This window comes from Calliopsis andreniformis, chromosome 3 (genome assembly GCF_051401765.1).
Source record: "Calliopsis andreniformis isolate RMS-2024a chromosome 3, iyCalAndr_principal, whole genome shotgun sequence".
Classification (NCBI taxonomy): Eukaryota; Metazoa; Arthropoda; class Insecta; order Hymenoptera; family Andrenidae; genus Calliopsis; species Calliopsis andreniformis.
Genome location: NC_135064.1, coordinates 17,968,535 through 17,987,843, shown reverse-complemented (window position 1 = coordinate 17,987,843; position 19,309 = coordinate 17,968,535). Strand labels below are relative to the sequence as shown.

Below are 19,309 nucleotides of genomic sequence, written 5' to 3'. Positions count from 1 at the left end.
CAGAAATCTTCTGTTAAACATATATAATATTATCGAATTATTAATATTTTTTTTAAAGAAACCCAAAGGAAGAATGTGAAAAAATATGATACTGTCGTTTGTCCAGCTGAAGTGCTAATAAAAAAACAACTCATATCAAATTTCACCATTAGTTGTATACAAAAAAAAAAAAAACCGCTATAATAGCCTGCAGTGAGATTCATAATACAGTGTGGAATCCATACAATAAATATGTAACCTGATACTTTGTTCAACAAAATTTCCATATCTATTGCACAAAAATTAAGCATCCTAGAGTATGTTTTATTTTCCTGGAAAAGGATGAAAATTGAGAAGCATCGTTTTCCCCTGGCAATCCCACAGTTACATGAAAATACACGAAACGACGAGTGGTGCCCGTATCAAACCCATCGCCACTCCAGGGAGGCATTTGCTAATCTTAGGCGAGAACGCAGTCATTCAGGTTCGGGTATAGAATAGAATGGGCAAGAGGAGCTTTGTCGTCTGCATCGTAGAACGCAAGGAATTGCGATGCCTCCGTGAATGCTATCCAGAATGAAACTTTCAGGATCGCCCAACTGCTCGAGAATTGCCACCGTAAAATCCTTGGCTTTGTGAGCAGCTGCCTTCCGGGAGGAAGTATTTACCTGAGAATTTCTGCGTAGCAAATTTTGCGGATACACTCTGTTTCTAAAAGGCGACTAAACAGAAATCCTGCACCTTCAATCTCGACGATTAGGACGCTATTCGTGAAACGAAGAGAATAAATGGTGCTCGTCTATACAATGTTCACGATCTACTAAAAGAGGACTTAATTTACCTCTATATTTAAGGAAGCGATAGAAGTTTTGCAAAATGATTGAAAGTGTCGAATGAAAAAAGTGAAGACAATATGTCTTCGTCAATATTTACACATTTTTTTTTTATCAAAAAATGGAGAAAAGTGTAATATCAAATGAATTAATATGGACAGACATTGTTCAAATTCCCCTGACCCACATATGGGTCATAGGACTGTGACTGTGATGGGGTTAATTAGACGAATTATGAGGACTCAAGTATTCTATTCTAAATTTGAATTCGATTTTTGCACGCTTGTAACCCTTTAATTTAAGATCCTTTACTTGGTAAGTTAATATGTTTGCATAATGACGGTTTTAAGAAAGAGTAAAGAAAATACAGATAAGCTTTATTCTTCGATCGATGTAACAAACATACTTAACTTACAAGAGAATATATTCACCCACAAAAATAATATAAAAAATATTATTAGTTTGAAATTCCTCCATTTCGCGAACATAGGTATCGATCCACCGTCCAAAATTGACCATTCAAACAACAAACATCGAATTGACCAGCACAAGCGTATCTCTAATTTAACCAATTGCAGACAGTCGAAAATGGTAGAGACCAATCGCAGGTTTCGTTCAGCCCCCTCAATTCTTACAGTTAGACGCGCTTGCGCGGTAGCGAGGGATACTCTTTTCTAAAAACATTGATTCAGGAACGGAACGCGGAAAGTTTAAACTGTATCGCAGTAGCGATTCTAAATTGCTTCATTTTGCGAGTTGTCGTGACTAGTTTTTAGAAGGGCTGTGAATTTCTTATGTTTCAGAGGAGGAGCCGCTTGAAAATAATAGGACGAATGGGAATCACTCGGCAGGTTCTCGAGGATCGCCCGTGATCACGAGCACGCGAGTAACGCCACCGTCGGTGAGCGTGAACTCGGGTCACCTGACCGCCCTTCACTCCGCCTCCCATCACCTCCCTCATCATCAGCAGCAGCAGCAACAGCAGCCGCCCCAGCAACAGCAGCAACACCACCACCACCATCACAACAACCACAACAACAGCACGCATAACCCTTACGCGGAGAATCACAATTCGAATCACTCGCAACAGAATGTTAGCAGTCTCATCGCCGAGGATATTAAAAAACATCGGAACGGGTAAGAATAATATGTACCACTTCTTTTTTTAGTATATTTAATCTTTATCGATAAAGAGAAATCCTTTATGTTTGAATTTTATCGTGTTTGAACGATAGTGTTACTTATTTAACTAAGAGATCCAATGGGGAATAAGGTTGTATTAAGATGCAGAAGTTTAGACTTAAACTAAATAATGTATTTCACCGAGTATAACAGTTCAAAATAATGAAGAATAAGATGTGTAGTCGAGAGAAGCTCTGAGTACAAAAAATCCTTGTCATACAATTTTTCGAGGCCTTATATATTAATAATTTAGGTGGGGAGATGAGGACCTTAATTCTTGTTTTTTAGTCCATGTGATTCGGACTTTGATTAGAAAATATATACAAATAGTGATGCTAATTGTTTCAACCATAGTTTCCTATCGTAGTGGTCCTGTATGACCCAGGACTCTAATCTAAATGGTTTTGCACGAAATAACTTATCATGTTTATCATAACAATACTAATCGGTTAATAAAAAATAATAGAACGATATCTACAAAAAATTCCACACTTTTCGATACCTACATATTTGCCCAGGAACTTGAACCAAAAATACGTCAGCATTAAGCGCATATTTTTCGCACCTTGCAATACAGGGAACTCAAGCTTCACTCCGGTTCTTTCCCCCACGTGTTCACCTTTCCTCAGAAATGTCAGACTCGCAGCATTTTCCTTCGACTTGCACCGATTCGTTCGTCTGACCTTTCCCCCTCCGTCTTGCTCTGTCTCTGGTTTTCCTTCCTCCTCCTCCGCCGTTTCTCCGGCTTCCTCCTGCTGCCCATGCGTCAGCCTGTTGCTTCGTACGGTCTCCCTCTCTCCCTGTTCGTCTTCTCCGTTCTCTCTCTTGTCTCGATGCACGCACGGGCAACGGTGCCGACGAGGCAGAGTCTCTGCTACCCATTCACGCGGTGCACGTGTCCAGGGTGAATGGCACGTGCACGGTGTGTCGCGTCGTCTCGCGTTACCCGTGAGACCGAGACGCATAGTAGCGCGGTTGCAGATCAGTCGCAGCGGGACAATCCTGTGGTCGCGAGGCAAGCCGACATAAATTATGTCTTCTGCAAATTTCAATTTCTAGCGGAGGTCTGCGAGATTATTTTTAGTACTTTTAGCGAGACTGCAGGTGTTTGTACATAGGTTATTAATAGAAAATGTACAAATGCAGTATTCATACAGTGTTCATGTGTTATTGGATCGTAGTAGATCTTACATGTAAATTCTTTTTTCGTTGCATTAGATTTTTTCGCGCCTTCAACTGTCTCTTTTAAATGTAACGCTATCAAATATATTCAATGTTTTTATCTTTTTCACTTAGCGAGCGTCGTTTACCATTGTAAATTTTTTTGCGTATTAATGGGTTATTGCCCGTATGAGAATAAAGAAATAAAGAAATTATACATACGTTTAGGTAGAATTTGTATTTTTAGTAAGATTATGCAGAAGTTTTTATCGATTATTTGTTGATGATGAATGTTTTAATATGATATTCGTGCTTTATTATACTCCTTTCGACTGTTTTATGCCATCTTTTAACTAATTGATTTTCTCTAGAGAAAAATGAAATGAAAAATGAAATACCAATTGCTCTCCAAAAATATCTAAGATACACATGAAATGTGTCTGATTAGGGACTTATTCTACTGCTGGCATGCAGTAAAGTCAGACAGAGCGAAGTCAGTAGAATGAGTCCCAAGTCAGACAGATTTCACGCGCATTTTAGTCGTTTTTTCAACAATTAATAAGTTGGAAATGAAATTTAAGACTTATATTAGTATGTAGAATTATATCTACTGTCCAACACTCTGCATACATATTTATAATGCGCGTAAATAGCAATCGATATCAGGTAACTTGTTCTGGTAAGCATTTAGCTATAATTGTTTCAAATTAATATGCAAATCCAGTAATATATCCTCGTCATTAGCCTGTTACTATGGTTACTACATCTCGAAATTATATACTATAAACGAGATCCGATTCCTGTACACTATCACTCACATCTTTGATAAGAACAAATTCAGCTACTATTTCGCCAATTGGTCTTCGAAGTGTCTATAGCGAGAAAACACTACTCGAGATACGTTCAATCTCGTCGCTGTTTTCTCTAGATTTATCTGCAGTTTCAAACATTTTGACCATAGAGGAATTTAACTGTCCCATATTTTCTCCATCCTGCTATAAAGTGACAGTTTCTCAGAGCATCAATGTGAACACAAACTTGTTCACAGTTCACTACATCTACCAATTCCCTAGTTTATAGACATAGAAATGTTCCTCTGCTATTTCTCTAGTCTTCACAACCATCTAACAAATACTTAGATCAAATTCATTTCAAAAGATTACTAAACTCCTGATATCCATACCTCTATGAAAAATCTAGATATGTAAAGAAGTGCAGAATGCATTTATCGTGAAAGGATATCCAAAATACTATAGACAGTACTTATCAAATTTAAAAGAGAAAGCAAATCCTTATCTAGACTCCGTCCCTCTTTCGTCGTATTTAAGAAAATATGACTTCTCACAAGCATTCCCAGGTTAAGTATTACGTTACTCTGCAATTCCAAGTGAAAATTTGAATTCTGACCTCAATCGCTCACGCTGCCCATTATTTCCTGCTACACGCGCTCTATCGTCTCCTACTGAATAGGTACACGTCGGTATGCAGTATGGCTTCTTCCTATTCTATCCTCACTAGCTGAAATTGGCCGCAAGATCGATCAATTCTTTATACGAAAACGTCGACGGCGCATCATCTATCAAGATCAGATCTCGTAAGAACGTGATGTAAGAGAAGCAGCATAGGGGCTGGCGGAATATGTAGCTCGTGCCAACATCTTGCGCGAGTCTCTTCGAAAATCTGTGACAAATTAGAATTATTCGAGCGCAGATGCGGGCTGCGACGAACTGTAAACACTTCACGAACAATCGCCGCAGATTCGTTCGCATTTTTCATCAGACGCGTCTCGATGTCTCGCTATCGCGTTCTCTTGCGCCATTCCCCAACAAATCTGCGACTCGTTTTCACGATGAATGTTCGGTTGATGAAACGGCTCGTTTGTCAGTCGGCGCTCGAAAATAGATGCAACGAACCTAGTACAAAGTAACAGCAAGCATTAACTGCGATCTTGTTTCTTCATTTTAGGCCGTCTATAATCCGATCTGGCACCAGAGAAGTGCACAATAAATTGGAGAAGAATCGGAGGGCGCATCTGAAGGAATGCTTCGAGCTACTCAAGAGGCAGCTGCCGTCGCAGGACGAGAAAAAGTCATCGAACCTCTCCATCCTCCATGCCGCAATCAAGTGTATACAGGTACGTGATGTCACGTTATCAGTTTGGAGATACGACTGCTTGTATCGCGTTTGTTCAAGGTTATCGAAATCTGGTGTCACGTAATTTCCTGTCTATTTGAAAATGTTAGTATCACTGCTGCAATTAGTAATGGCGGAAGAAGGGAGGCACATTTCTTTCAATATCGTTATTTAATTATATGTGTATCTATGTAGTAATGTAGTAAAATCTCGGTTAATCGAATTTCGTCTACATTGACTATTATTGAAGAGTTCGATTAATTGATGAAAGTACAGTAGGACTGAGAGTAGAACTTAAATAATAATGTGACTGCGTTGTGAAACATACTAAATGAACGATATCTAACTTATTTGCTTTTAAATCGATTCATTGAGGTGCTAGTAATTAGTCGATCAGTCGAAGTCAAGTATAAAACTGAAAATATGGTATGAAGTCAAAGATAAAATTTTATTTGAAATCTCGAGTATAGGTGTTCATAGTGGTATGAGTAGGTTGTGATTATTTTGGCCACAAAGAAAGTTTCCACTTGAGTGAATTTTTATAATTTGATAAGTAAGCAAAGTTCCTATTTTTACTGTGATTTTCCAACTAAAAAGAATGTTAAAATACTAATTATAAATCAAGTGATTATACGTAATAGTACTATCGAACACCCTCATTTGCTTTTACGTTACTAGAGAAACCTCATTCCCGTGTTTGAGCATAACTCCTTCAGCGTGGAATAACAAATGGCATCGATTATAGTCCGCTCGATATAATTTTTTATTTGTCATCCTTGAGGATTTACATAAATTTTTCCCTCTCCAATCGATATTCGCGTCTGTGATTGCAATAATTATGTCGTTAACGGTCGTTATATCTTATCAGCAGCCTCCAAGCCCGATTTCGTTCTACGCTGTACGTATACCCTTCCTTTTCTTCGTATTCCATTTCTCGGACGTGTTGCATGCACTCTCGTTTAACTGTACTGGCGAAACAGTCTACTCTAAATACGCTGGCTTTCCATGCGGTACCAACTGCGAGAATAATTTTTCTTTCTCGGAAAACTCGCCCGACAAAAAGTCGTATCGTTGTCGGCCACTTTTATCCGCAATATTTATCAACGCCAGTTTCATGCACGAACGTCGGTTTCTACATCGATTATACGCATTGTTTGCATACATGCGCGTCCGCCTTGGAGATTAAGCTCGCACGCGAAACGCTTTCGTATCGTAAAAAATGTTAATATCGTGCTCTTTGTTCTGCCACCACGATTTCCATCGTCACCGATTGATCGTCATTTTTATTTTGGAATTCTCTTCTAGCTTCGGCCGCAAGCTTCTTTTTATCCGTGAATCATACAAAGAAAATATTAGAGAGATTATAAAAATCGTAGCAGAAATGAATCATTCTCTCCTGGCGAGCCTGTCCCAGAAGTCACGTGCTATCGAAGCAAGCAGACTGCAAGAGCGCCGACGCCTCAGAATTCGATGCACTTTCGAATATCCTGGTTTCGCCCGTTTCACGCCCGTTTCGGTTCATTTTCGGCCAAGTTACGAAACGGACGTTAACTTCGCGTGCGACGACCAGAGGTTCGCGCGAACGCGCGTCCCCGCGAAGGTCGACCACACCTCCTCCTTTCCCTTCTTTTCGCGATTCAACTGCAACCCTACCACCAGTCTTTGGCCTCTCGCCTCTCCACTCAGGCTCCCCTTCCCCTCTCGTCCCTTTCCCGCCACCATCTTCCGCCTCTCTCCCCGTCAGCTCTTTTTCCGTCTCTTTTCCCAACCCCCCTCCCCGAGCTGCGCATGGCTCTCACCCACTTCGCGATCAGTTTGGTTCTTTTTAATACGCGCGCTGCATACGTATCGCTTCCATCGTACGTGCGAAACTGGAGTATCATATTTCTCTTCCACCTTTCCTTTTTACCCCCTTTTTTTGTCCCTGCCCCGTCGCGCTCTTGTCGCACGCTATCCCACTTTTCCCAGGGAAGTTTTTTACCTCCATCCTCCCCCTCCATTATGTTTTCGCGCGGCACCTCCGTCACTCTGTCTGCTGCACCGTTTCTAAAGGCATGTTGTTTCCTCCTCCCCAGCGCGTGGTTTCTTCCTAGTTTTATCGTCGTCGCCTTCCCCTTTCCCCTCCTTGCATCCTTCGATAGTTGGCTCAGCTTCGGCCTCTTCCATTCCCGCGTGTATCCTCTGTCTCTCTCCCTCTCTCCTTGCATTCGCGTTCTCTCAGCGCAGATTCTTTCTCTCTGTCGCTTCGATGCGTGCCACGTTCCCTCTTCCCCTTCAAATCTGTCTCTTTTTATAGTAGAATTGTCCACACGTCTGCTTTCCTCCCCTTCTATTCGCGTCTGTCTCGCTCTAGGTCACCCTCCACTATTCCCCTCGGCTGCAAGACGTTTGCCGGGCTCGTCCTCGTTCAGCTCGCTTCACGTTCAATCGCTTCGTCTTGCTTCGTCTCCCTGCGGTCCCGTGCGTGTGCGTGCCGCGACTCTTCTCCGCGTAGAGGCTTTGCCTACATCGGTTCCACGTGACTGTGCGGCCATCGGTGCCTCGCCGCATGGCACGTACGGCACACGCTGCTATCCGAACTTTTATCGTTCGACGCCATTGTTGGCGACTCTTCCAAAGGCCGCTGCACGGAGCTAGCCACGCTGCGAGATTAACCCCGCGCCTCTCACGCCCGTGACATATACGGGCACGCCGAAACGGACGGTGTCTGGAGGGACTTGGCTGTCACGGGCCCAGTGACAGGGATGTAGCGAAAGCAGATCTGTCCCAGATAGCACACGACGTCTTGAGGACGTGTTTTATGTCTATTTTATGCCTGAATGTCCTACGACATGCACTGTCTCCGTGTTAGTTGATTGAGTTTTCCAGGGGATAGTTGGCTGTTCTATGCCCACTGGTGATTGGAAATGATTTCGCTAAATGTCTTCAGCCTAAATGTTCTGAACTTCAATGACGAATTTAAAATAGATAAGCCTGATCTCCCTGAAAGAGAGCCTTTTCTCGTTATGTCGTATATTGATATCTCACTTGTATTTATTTTTTATTACTCTACCTATCTACTTCTTCTGAGACAAATTACTAGGAGAAAGAAAATTCTTGGGAATTCCTAGAAGTAGACAAATTTACGTTCACTAGACGTCTTAAAGACATTTTTAGGACTTGACTAGATATCTTTAAGACGTTTTTAAGACGTCTCTGGGCTATATGGTGTAGTTGTCAGGCAGAACAACCTAAGTCTGGTTGCTTGAGAAGGATGACTAGTTTTGGAAGGACCTTACACGTCTTAAGACGTTCATGACACAAGTCCTTCAATGGAACTCGTATCTCATTCAGACTCATTTTTAGGGTACAACCTTCTTTTAAAGAAAGTTAAAAGTAACCAAGCTTACCTCAAGTTTCTGTGTCTGCCCTGGGACTTATTCTACTGCTGGCGTGCATTACCCAGATCAGACACAGCGAAGTCAGTAGAATAAGTCCTCAGTTAGACACATCTCATGCCTATCTTTCTTCAAAGATTTGTAACTCTAATGATATTAAATTAATAACTAATTCCGTCTATCTTCATTTCCATCCTATTTTAGCATTTAGAATTGCCTCATAAAATTTCTGACACCTGTCATGGAACACCTCGTACAGTTTCAATTCAAGCGACTTAAATCGCATGATTTGACAAATGTGAACAAGGTTCAATGCAAATGCATTAATAATAACAACCTATGGTTGATTTTATACTTTCCTTCCAGACTTGCAGTTGCTCAAATTGGCGATGCATTAGAGTCATATCTACGCGTTTTTTGGCTGATTAAGCGAAATGACGTTCCTACGTTTTGACGTGTTGAAATTGCGCGGCGATTTTGCCATAAGGTCACGCTCGAAGGCGATTGCCCTGAGGTTATGTGTTTAGAATTTCTGACAGTCGATTTACTCCACTCTACGTTGATCGATTTCTCTTCCCATCGGTCGGCCGCTGAAATAGAAGCCTTTCTGATTTAACACGTTCTCTATCCCAGTAAAGTTACACTATGCAAGTGTAACTCTTTGTATCGTGCGGTGTACACTCAACCAGTGCATGTACAGATACATCTAAATGCACTTGGTGCGTGCTAAGCACAGGCTCTTGCCTCGTCTCGCGTACCAAGCTTAGTTAACTTGTTACAAAAAGACAATACAAAAAGTAGTAAAAAATTAATCTAAAATATTAGGTGCGTAAGAATGTCATATTCTTAAACAGAGCTTCGAGTGCAAATAATTTCTTCAAACCAGAATTATACTTCATCAAAATAAGTTCTTTGTGATTCTGTTCATTCTTCCTAATAGCTTCCCAATTAATTCCATTATGCTGTATTAATAAAACAATGAATTCGAAAACTAAAAAAATTGATGAATGTTGTTTTTATAACTCCATTATTTCGATTCAATTTAATAGGCGTCTACAAATTTCTAAAATAAAGTACATCTTCAAAATAATTCATAAAAATTAACAAACAGATGGAATATATGAATGGTATATTTTCACTTATTTTATACATTAAAAAAAACACCATTTCACGTGTAGTAACACAATCCAAGTAATTTCGTGCGATTTAATTCCGCTTCACGAAGAATCCATTGTGTTCGCGAAAACAATGTCGCAATTATCCCCCAAAAAATACGTCACATTGTATTTCGGAACGCAACAGTAACGAAAAACCGTGGATCGAGAATAATATCGAATTTCGAAAGTAGTCTCGTTCCGCTGGTCACTTTCGAGTCGAAACTCGAAATTCGCGTGGAATCTCTGCGAATCGTGCAAATATACTGGACGATTACCGACGTAATAATAACCTCGCGAATAGCTGCCAGATATTCGAGATCGTTGAGTAAGCTACAATGTTATTTTGGAGTGGCGTGAGCCTCGTAGGTGCTATGTACTTCGTCTTTCCTCGACAATCGGTTGCCAACGACAAGCTTCTACTTCCCACGAGGAAGTTCGTCGCTGGACGATGCTCGCTTCGCGAGATTCCCTCTTGGAACTGCTCGGTCGATAAAAGCGCAGATAAACTTCCATATATGCTCGAACTCGGATTGAAGTGCAATGTAATTATTGGACCCTGAGTGTCGCGATAACAGACCGCCTCGTTAAACGCAGTCGGAGCCAGGTTAATAAATATCGAGTGACGCGAGAGAGAGGGTACTCGAGGATGTAGAGACAGAGAAAAGGGTAGGAGTATGAGGTACCCATTTTATTTTTTCACCTGGTCATCTGGGGAGTCCTAGAGTAGCTGCAAGTAAAAAAGTCAAATTGCTTAGTTCCATGAAACAAAATTGCTTAGCGATTGGAGACAGAATTATTTTTTCTTCTTTTTTGGAAGTTTAGAGTAGCATCAATTTCACAGGTTATTAGCGACTAGTTTGGGTTTTATTCTTTTAAATCATAGAGTAAGTTTATCTTTTAAATAGGATTTCCGAGGAATACGCCATCAACTGAATATTTTTCGCAATTAAAGGTTTCTTTTAAATCTGTTGATATCTAGAACTTTCATTTTCCATAATTTGATCTTAGACTTGACTTCAAAGGAAAGTAAATTATTCACCTAAGACCTTAAGTCAGCGTCTTACATTTCTCCCCTGTTTCATATTCCTAATCTCTCCATTTTAAGAGAACGTGTCGATGGATTAACCGGAAACCGATATGCATGTAATCGCGTGTGCGATGGAGCCTCGAGCTCCTTGCGTTCACCGCTCTCTTTACGTTCAACAGCGACAGAACCCGTTAGCTTCATACGTGCAAAGATATTCCGTGAAGATTGTAACAAGATGAATCATTTTTGCGAGAAAAGATAGGCTGGAAACTAGGAAGACGAACACAAGGGAACGAAATCGCTATTTGCGCGCATGGAACGCGATATTGTTGCGGACCTGGTTGGAGGCAGTTTGACCACGTGCTTGCGAGCCGCGCGTGCGCGTGTTCAAGCAACGACCTTCGCCCTCCTTCCCCTTGGTTCCCCTTTCCTCCCTCTCCCCACTCCTGCTACCTCTCAGGAGCCACCTATACATGTGCCTGGCTATTTCTGTTCTGTATCTCCGTCTCACTCCCACGATACGCGCTCCCCTCCATTCCCTTTTCCCTCTCCTTGTCTTCTAGTGACGCTTCCATCCTTCTCCATTTTACTACCTTTTCTGTCCCCTTCCATCGCATAGCTTCTTACGTCGCGCTCTCTCTGCTGTTATCGCCTGCCTATCTCGCTGTCTCTGTTTATCCTGACGCTGGATTCGATATCTCGGTCATCTTCCGCTTGCGCCCTCCTCGGGGCGCGTTGCTCTTTCTCTCCGTCTCTGTCTCCCTTCCTGTGGTCCAACCCTCGACGATCTTACCACGTGTACCGCATCAACACGCGCCGGTGCCACTAGCGCTACCGTCGCTGTCGCGTGCGTTCCTTGGCGAAATATTTTCGCTGATGTCGCACGGCACGCTTATCACGTTTTCGAAGGAAAGACGTCGCGGAGACGCACTGGCGCACGCGTGCATGCACTGGCGAGGTGTTTTTGCACACATTTTTGCGCCTCTTGCGCGGCCGATCTTTCCTTAGGCTGTGGTTGCAGTGGATATGTTTTCTGACGACTGAGGTTCTGACGAACATGTCGGAACTGTTTAGCGTGGGAGTGAAACAAGTTCAGACATATTCGTCAGAAAACGCATCTACTGTAACCGCGGTCTTAAGCTACGTTTGCATGAGCCAACTCTTAGGTGGGGCAACTAAGTTGGTCAGCGGTTGATCAAAGGTTGATCAAAGTTGGCCTGGTAAGCCAGAGTTCAAGCAAGTTGAAATCACAATTTTGAGCGACTTTAGGTTGATTAACTCGGTTGTTCGATTAAAAGTTGTCGAACAAGGTAACTTTAGGGTAGGTGTACATGAAAGACAATTGGTGAGGGACAATAATTTTGTCGGTTCTGATAGGCACAATGAATTGGAGTAAGACTACGTATAAGACTGATGAAATAAACGGTCCATAAAAAGGCTCATGATTTGCAATGTTCTTGAGATCTTTTTATGAGCAATAGGGTAGGTGTTTAGCAATTAATAATATTGGAAACTTTAAAATATTATACGAAATTTTTACGAAGAAATATTACTAACTAGTATCACTAAATATTACTAATAGTTTACGAAATATTATTACATAACTAAAGTAGCTTATTTTGGTACAAAGTTTCAGTGCTTAAATATTTGAATAATTCTGAAAATTAAGTACTTAAATACAATTTAAAAACCCTTAAACTTGAATGATAAGTTTAAACAATTTGAAAATTCAATAATTTAAAAAAATTGTAAAATTTGAAAAATTCAAAATTCCAGTATTTTGAATATTTTATAATTATATTATTTAAACATGTTTAAGTGTAAATAGTTGCAAATTTGCGTGCTCCAATATTCGAAAATGTAAAAATTTCCAAATCTTCAGGCTCTCCAAATCATCCAAGTGTCGTCAAAAAGTGATCGTAACGCTCAAGGAGCTCCTCTCACGACTCAAGTTCCGCGATTATCGATCCATGAAATCGTCACAGAGCTTCATGTTCCATTTCGTCACGTCACTGATTATCCTTATCGAAAATTCGATTTCGCGTTGCGTGACTTTTTCGAACACCTGGCACGATCTGACTGAGCACGAACCGCGAACCAGAAGGCACTCGAATTGGATTTGAATCGTGCAGGGAGTTTCGACCTTGCAACATATCTTTTTTCTCTGGCCGAGTTCTCCAGAGAGTGTGCGATATCGCTTTGGTGTACGCTTGTGTCACGTGCACGTTCCTTCACGCATGTTCCAACGCTGACGTCAAATGCAAGCCTTATCGTATTTCGCAGGAGAGGTGTCCTGAATCTGCAGGGGTATCGTGTGACGTTCGCGCGAAGGTATTCTCGAAAGTGAAGCGAAATCATTTCCATCCGGCTTTCTCTCGATTTTCTCACGTGCACAGTCGATAACCTCAAGGAATATTTAGCGATCACTCATATTCGAAAGGGTATTGCCATTTGGAGAAACGATTTTATAAGTGAATTAAAGAGATCTTTAAACTTTCGTCCACTCATCTAAAAGTGATAATTCAGAACAATTAGTAATCTGAATATATGTAGGGCAAGAATGCTCATCGCTGTATTTTTTCGATTACGTATTTTTAATAAAATCAAATATTTACAATTTAATAGAGTTACATTTAATATGCACGTGCAAATAAAAAGATATCACGATAATCCATCAGTACACAATAATTTGTATCTTTACCCTAGTTATTTCTCCTGCAATCAAATAAAACCGAGAATGTGTTGTACGTTTGCTGTTCGTGTCATTCATATTTTATTCTGAATAACTTCATAGCACGGTTCTAACATTAAAATTCATGAATGGAACCGTGACTTTGTCCGCGGTAAATATATCTTTCCAATTCGCTAAAGGGTATTCGCATTCTCTCGTTCATGTATAATCAGAATCTGTTTATTCAACATGCTTACGCAACAGATCGAGGGCATTTTATATTTTATGCCCTTCCAATCGGATGGTAATTAATTTTTCTGGGTTCATGGGTATGTCGTGGGGCTCGTAAATGGGTTCCATCCTCGATTTATCGAGGATTATCAACGGTTACGTTACCCTTGCGTTGCGGACGTTATTTCATCGCGTTGGGTGATAACTTTGTTACAGACGTTGAGGAGGAAGGAACGAGACTACGAGCACGAGATGGAAAGGCTCGCCAGGGAGAAGATCGCTGCTCAACAGAGACTGTTAGCGTTGAAGAAGGACCTCGCGGCTACGTGGGATCACATTGATTTTAATACTCTGTTACCGGAGCAGAATTCGGGTGCTGATGTAACGGCTACGAGGAGTGGTAGGTCTTTTGATTATTACAATACGTGTAATTATACAGGCAACTACGTCGAGAGCTTTTGTAAAGGTAACGCATCGTCTTACGTAACCAATTACGCACATGGGAAGGACTGCGTTTCAAATGTTAAATTAGATACTATTACGTAATTAAATTTAATAGAAAGGAGCAATCATGCTGATGTCTACTGGGGTAGTTGAAACAATGAGGTTTGAAGAAGTAGGTAAATATATGGAAGGGTGTTTCGCGCAGCTGGACCAAGCCATTTTTAAATGGTAGACGATGGTAAAGAATTTCGTCAGGTTAAATTAAAGGGTGTTAGTAATGTATAATCTGGTGAGTGTCTATTCCGGAAGTGGCGGGGTTTGGTAGATTTCAAGGTGACGTCAATTTTTCCAAGTGAAACTATATATCTTTTTTATATATTAGTAGATGCATTTTTTATTTTTCATGAATAAAATGTTAGGGCACTGAGACTGAAAATTGAGTAAGTGAGAAGATATTTCAATTTCATTTTGAAATCTCAATGTTACAGAAGAGTAGAAGAACTGGTTTCTTCTTTTAACACTAGCAAATAATTGATTACACATATGATGTATTTGAATCATGAACCGAGCAGCGAAGGTAGATTCGAAGAACTCAAGTTCAAATTTTGTTAAAAATTCTCACACGTGGTGTTAGTATCGATGTTTCTATTTTAAAAGTTTAAATTTCAAATCTATATTGCACATAGACTCGTGTTCCATTATATTTTTGATTTTTAAACGAAAAGCTCCTTCAAAATATATTTGCTCAAGAACCCAAGAAAAATCATGAAACAAGGGATTTAAACTATTCTCACACTTAATATAAAATTGACACCAGCCCTGATAACGTTCACAAAATTGAATCGAGTTAATCGGTTTAGTTTCAGAGAACATGGAAGTCGACGTGACTGGACTCCCTCGGGGTGGCACCAGGTACAGCAGTACCAGTAGCCTGAGTAGTGCAGCCACAGCCAGTTCACCACAGACCCTTCAAACCACCAACACGACTTCCAATATTCATAACCAAGTGGCGACCGCGGCTGTTGTCTGTCAGACGCAGGGTCTGAACCTCGCGCAAAGTTCCAGGGAAAGTCCACCTGCGAGTTCGAGTCCTGGGACGCCCACGCCTAGCATTCCTATTCCAGCGCAGGTAAATTCAGAGACAAAAGAATCAAATATTGCGTATTATCGATTGTCATTGCGTTAAGATATTATAGTTAAATAAGATCGACGTAGCAAAAGTGGAATTGGCTCTGGTAGTTCGATACCTGGTTGCTAATCTTAAGGGCTTGAGTTCGAATCCTCGTGAGGGGGAAAAATTGTTCAAAGAAGAGGGGTCACATTTTCTCTTTGTGCCAACGTTGGGGAATATTTGATAGAGAGTGCATGCACCGAAATAGCCCATTGGGCACAAACGCGAATTTGTAGCGTTTGTGTGTGAACCGGTGCAATAAAAAATACGCATTCTGCATAGGGTTTACAAAAATTGTAGTGTAAACGTTTGAAAAATGCGAACAGGTGTTCTTTTGAGAACTATTTTTTATAAGGAGTGGGATATATACAGTTTTTATAACAAAATCGATTTTTTTCATGAAATTTAATGTGTTTCATACAATTTTTTTGAATGATTATTAGATGTACATGTACATATATGTTTCTTATTTTTATATTTTGTATACTTGTGTGGTATGATTTCATTTCAACTTTCAAACTTATTTTTTCTTCTTTTGAAATGAATATTTATATTTATTAAAAAATGTATTCCATTTTCACTTACTTTGGGTTATTTTGTATAGACTTCTCACAAATGGTGACGAATGCTTATCATATATTTTACCTAACAATTTCCTTCATACCAACACAATTAAAAGCTAAACACAAGTGTCTCGAAGAAAGTACTATAAATATATAAAATATCAAACCTCAAAAGTACATACTCTCCAACATCTAGAGAATAAAATGAAACCCTCAATAGCTCCCATATCTCTGCGTTCATAAAACTAGAAATTCGTATAAACACTCACATTCTATTCATAATAAATCACACATTGTTCACATCTCTAAACAATGAAATATTCTTCTGTTCTAGGAGAAAGTGAACAGTTCGCCGACCGGTATAGTGCAGCAACCGCATCAGCTGCACCTGCCCATCAGCGCTCAGATGCTGAACACGAGCCAGGGTTTGGCAACGATCGTCCCGACCCTGCAGCACATAGGGCCCAGCCTGAGGGTGATACCTGGCGACACCAGGCAGCTTTTGGTAACTCACACGGCCGGTAACAGCGAGTCCCGACCGCTGACGTTGGCCGTGCAGAATTCCTCGGATCAATCGAGGCCGCTCATCGCCGTGCAATCGAACACTGGAAGTGAGCCAAGGCCCGTGGCGCTGGTCGTTCACTCGTCCACGGCCAACGACAACAGGGTAACGTTCGTGCATTCTAATCTGTCGAACAACGACAGGCCGTTGGCCCTAGCCGTGCAGTCGTCCGCCAATGACGTCAGGCCGGTTACATTCGTGCACTCGACGAACGAGGGAAGGCCGTTAGTCCTCGCAGCTCATTCTCCAGCATTGAACGTGTCGAGTGAGTAACTTCTGCTGTTCTATCCCAATGCTATTATGACTTGTTTCCACGGTACATAATCCTTTGACACGATCACGGTTCTTAAAGCGCGATTCCATTGAGGCAACATTTAGGGCGTGAGCACATTAGGGTGTGAACGCGCTAGCGTCGCGTCACGTGGAATTTCGTTATATATTACAGCAAAATTGTTTCATATTGTAGCAAAGTAGGTGTAAAACGATGGATAAATCTTGGCTCGCACTGTGGATTTGCTGTAGTATGTAACGTGAGTTCATGTGACATGATAATGTTCGTACCCTAAGGGTGCAATACACTGTTATCGAGTCACGTGAAGTCACGTTACATAGTATAGTAATTAACATAATGTAAGCCTAGGTTTTTCTCTTGTTTTAGACCCACTTCCGTATAATATGAAACAAATTTTCTATAATATGTGACGTGACAATAATGTGTTCGCACCCTTAGGCAACGCATGGCATGCTCAATGGACGATGCTACGATATGGACCTTCATTTGGTCGTATATATTACAATAAATATATGCACTACCGTGCTTACAGTGGCAAGAATATAGAGAGGGAAACTTTTGTCATTATTAGTTTCGTGCTTCTTAATGTATTCTCTTCGCATCTTAGTGATAGGTTACTGATACTCTAACTAGGGACATCACTTTAGCATCATCTTCTAGTTTTGACGAAACTAGGTATACAAGTAGAGCATCAAAAAATAAAAGAATATTAGACAGGTATCTTTTTTAGCTGTTGATGTTCATGTTTAGGAGATGAAAACCATCTCCAAAGTTGAGGAATATTTTTGTAGAAATCCCGAATTTCGTTTACGTCATGTTACTTTAAAAAAACCATGTATTTTGAATATTTACCATTTTTTCCACCTGTATTAGTTTTCGAGATATTTATGAAAATGTATTTTTATTATTTATACTTCACTATACTATACTTTCAATGTATGCATTTTACATCATTTTGAAATTCGAGATTTTAAAGAGTTAAATAGAGGCACTTGAAGAGGGAAAGCATAGGGGACGTTTTGGCGGAGTCGGTTTAGGCGCAGTTGGTCCCTTCGTACAAGTAGAGAAAGTGGTGTTTTGTCGCAGGTTCGATTCCCGTTACGTCTGATTCCATTTTCCTTGACCTTTTCTTCAAAAAAAAATTAGAGGCACCACGCCGAAGCCAAAATTGTATAACAATTGCAATTTTGTAATGAATTGGTGCCAGAGAAAACTTAGTCATTTGCAGAGCGATTCGTGCGAATTTCCTGTACGGTGTCGCTTTGAAAATGTCTGACAAAAACTTACAAACTTATTATTTTTATTATTCCTCTGAACATAATATTTTTCCTATGGGTGCATATTAAATTTAAAGAATTACACGTATTCGGTACTTAACATTTAGTTTCGATACAATATTAAAATTCACAGTGGCAAAAGCGACAAATGAAAGATTAACAAGGTGATTCACTGTGTGTTACAGACGCTCAAACAAGGATAAGAGCGGGAGATGCGCAGACAACACATAAAATGGTCGGTGGAGTGACACTGGTTGGCGGAAATGGATCGGAACTGACCAGACTTCCTGGTGGCGCTGAATTGAACATACTTCCGGCGAATGGTATGTTCTACTTATCGTCAGAAAGCATTGTGTTACCTTCCTGGCCCTCATACAGTTTAGTTTCCTAGAAATACTGACTCTTGAGCCCTCACGCGGAATCTCAAGGAAAGATTCATTGGACCCATACTTGTTACATGTTCATTTTGAAAAGTTATTTCAACATGGATCTTCGAATATTAATTTTAAAGGAGTATACTTAAATTTATTGTATCACTTAAATTTAATGTTTTTTAAATTGGGCTTGGGATTCCCCCAAGTATTTCTAGGATTTGTAAATATTGAAATTCGGTCGCTCGAAGTAGATATGCAAAATTAATATTCAAGTCTCCAAAAGCGTAGCGATACATATAATCATGGGTAAATGATGTCAAAGTCATTTCTAAGTGCCTTCGAGTTCACTGACAGTTGTAATAGCACTGTTCATTCATACAATATCTGAGCAAGAAATCTATTATATATACCTCGGGAAATTCCCATATTGCTAAAGTTGTGCATATTTTATTTTGAACAAAGGTAGACTAATATCCTTAAATTTATTTTACAAGCATCACTCATTATTAAAATAAGAAATGTACATACTCGTTAACGATTAGCATCTAAAATTTTACATTATTTCTTGTAGAAAAATAAAATTGAGAAGCACCATATACCAAGGCCAGGTCGCACAATTGCGATTTTGTAATGAACTGGTGCGAAAGAAAAATATTCATTTGCAGAGCGATTCATACGAATTCCTTATATGAATTGCTTTGAAAATGACTGACAAATTTCGTGCAATTTCCGATTTTTAATTTGAATATATTGTATGTCTTGTGACGAAATTTTAAAAAGCGCCATTTGAGGTTTTTATCACGAATACAGGCTGATTCATAAGTCACTGTCTCATTTAAAAGTTGAATAAGTTATTTGTTTCGTTAATCGTTTGC

At 40.2% G+C, this 19,309-nt stretch overlaps 1 protein-coding gene across 3 annotated transcripts in view; it reads left to right on the top strand.

Annotated features, from left to right (window-relative positions):
* Positions 1–19,309, top strand: part of LOC143189073 (uncharacterized) — a 45,704-nt gene that overhangs the window by 24,085 nt on the left and 2,310 nt on the right. For all 3 annotated transcript variants that reach the window (XM_076393713.1, XM_076393714.1, XM_076393712.1), the window contains 6 exons: positions 1,616–1,949; positions 5,121–5,289; positions 13,968–14,151; positions 15,056–15,324; positions 16,264–16,756; positions 18,246–18,383. In XM_076393713.1, coding sequence (XP_076249828.1) covers positions 1,616–1,949; positions 5,121–5,289; positions 13,968–14,151; positions 15,056–15,324; positions 16,264–16,756; positions 18,246–18,383 — 1,587 coding nt within the window. The remainder of the gene's footprint in view (positions 1–1,615; positions 1,950–5,120; positions 5,290–13,967; positions 14,152–15,055; positions 15,325–16,263; positions 16,757–18,245; positions 18,384–19,309) is intronic.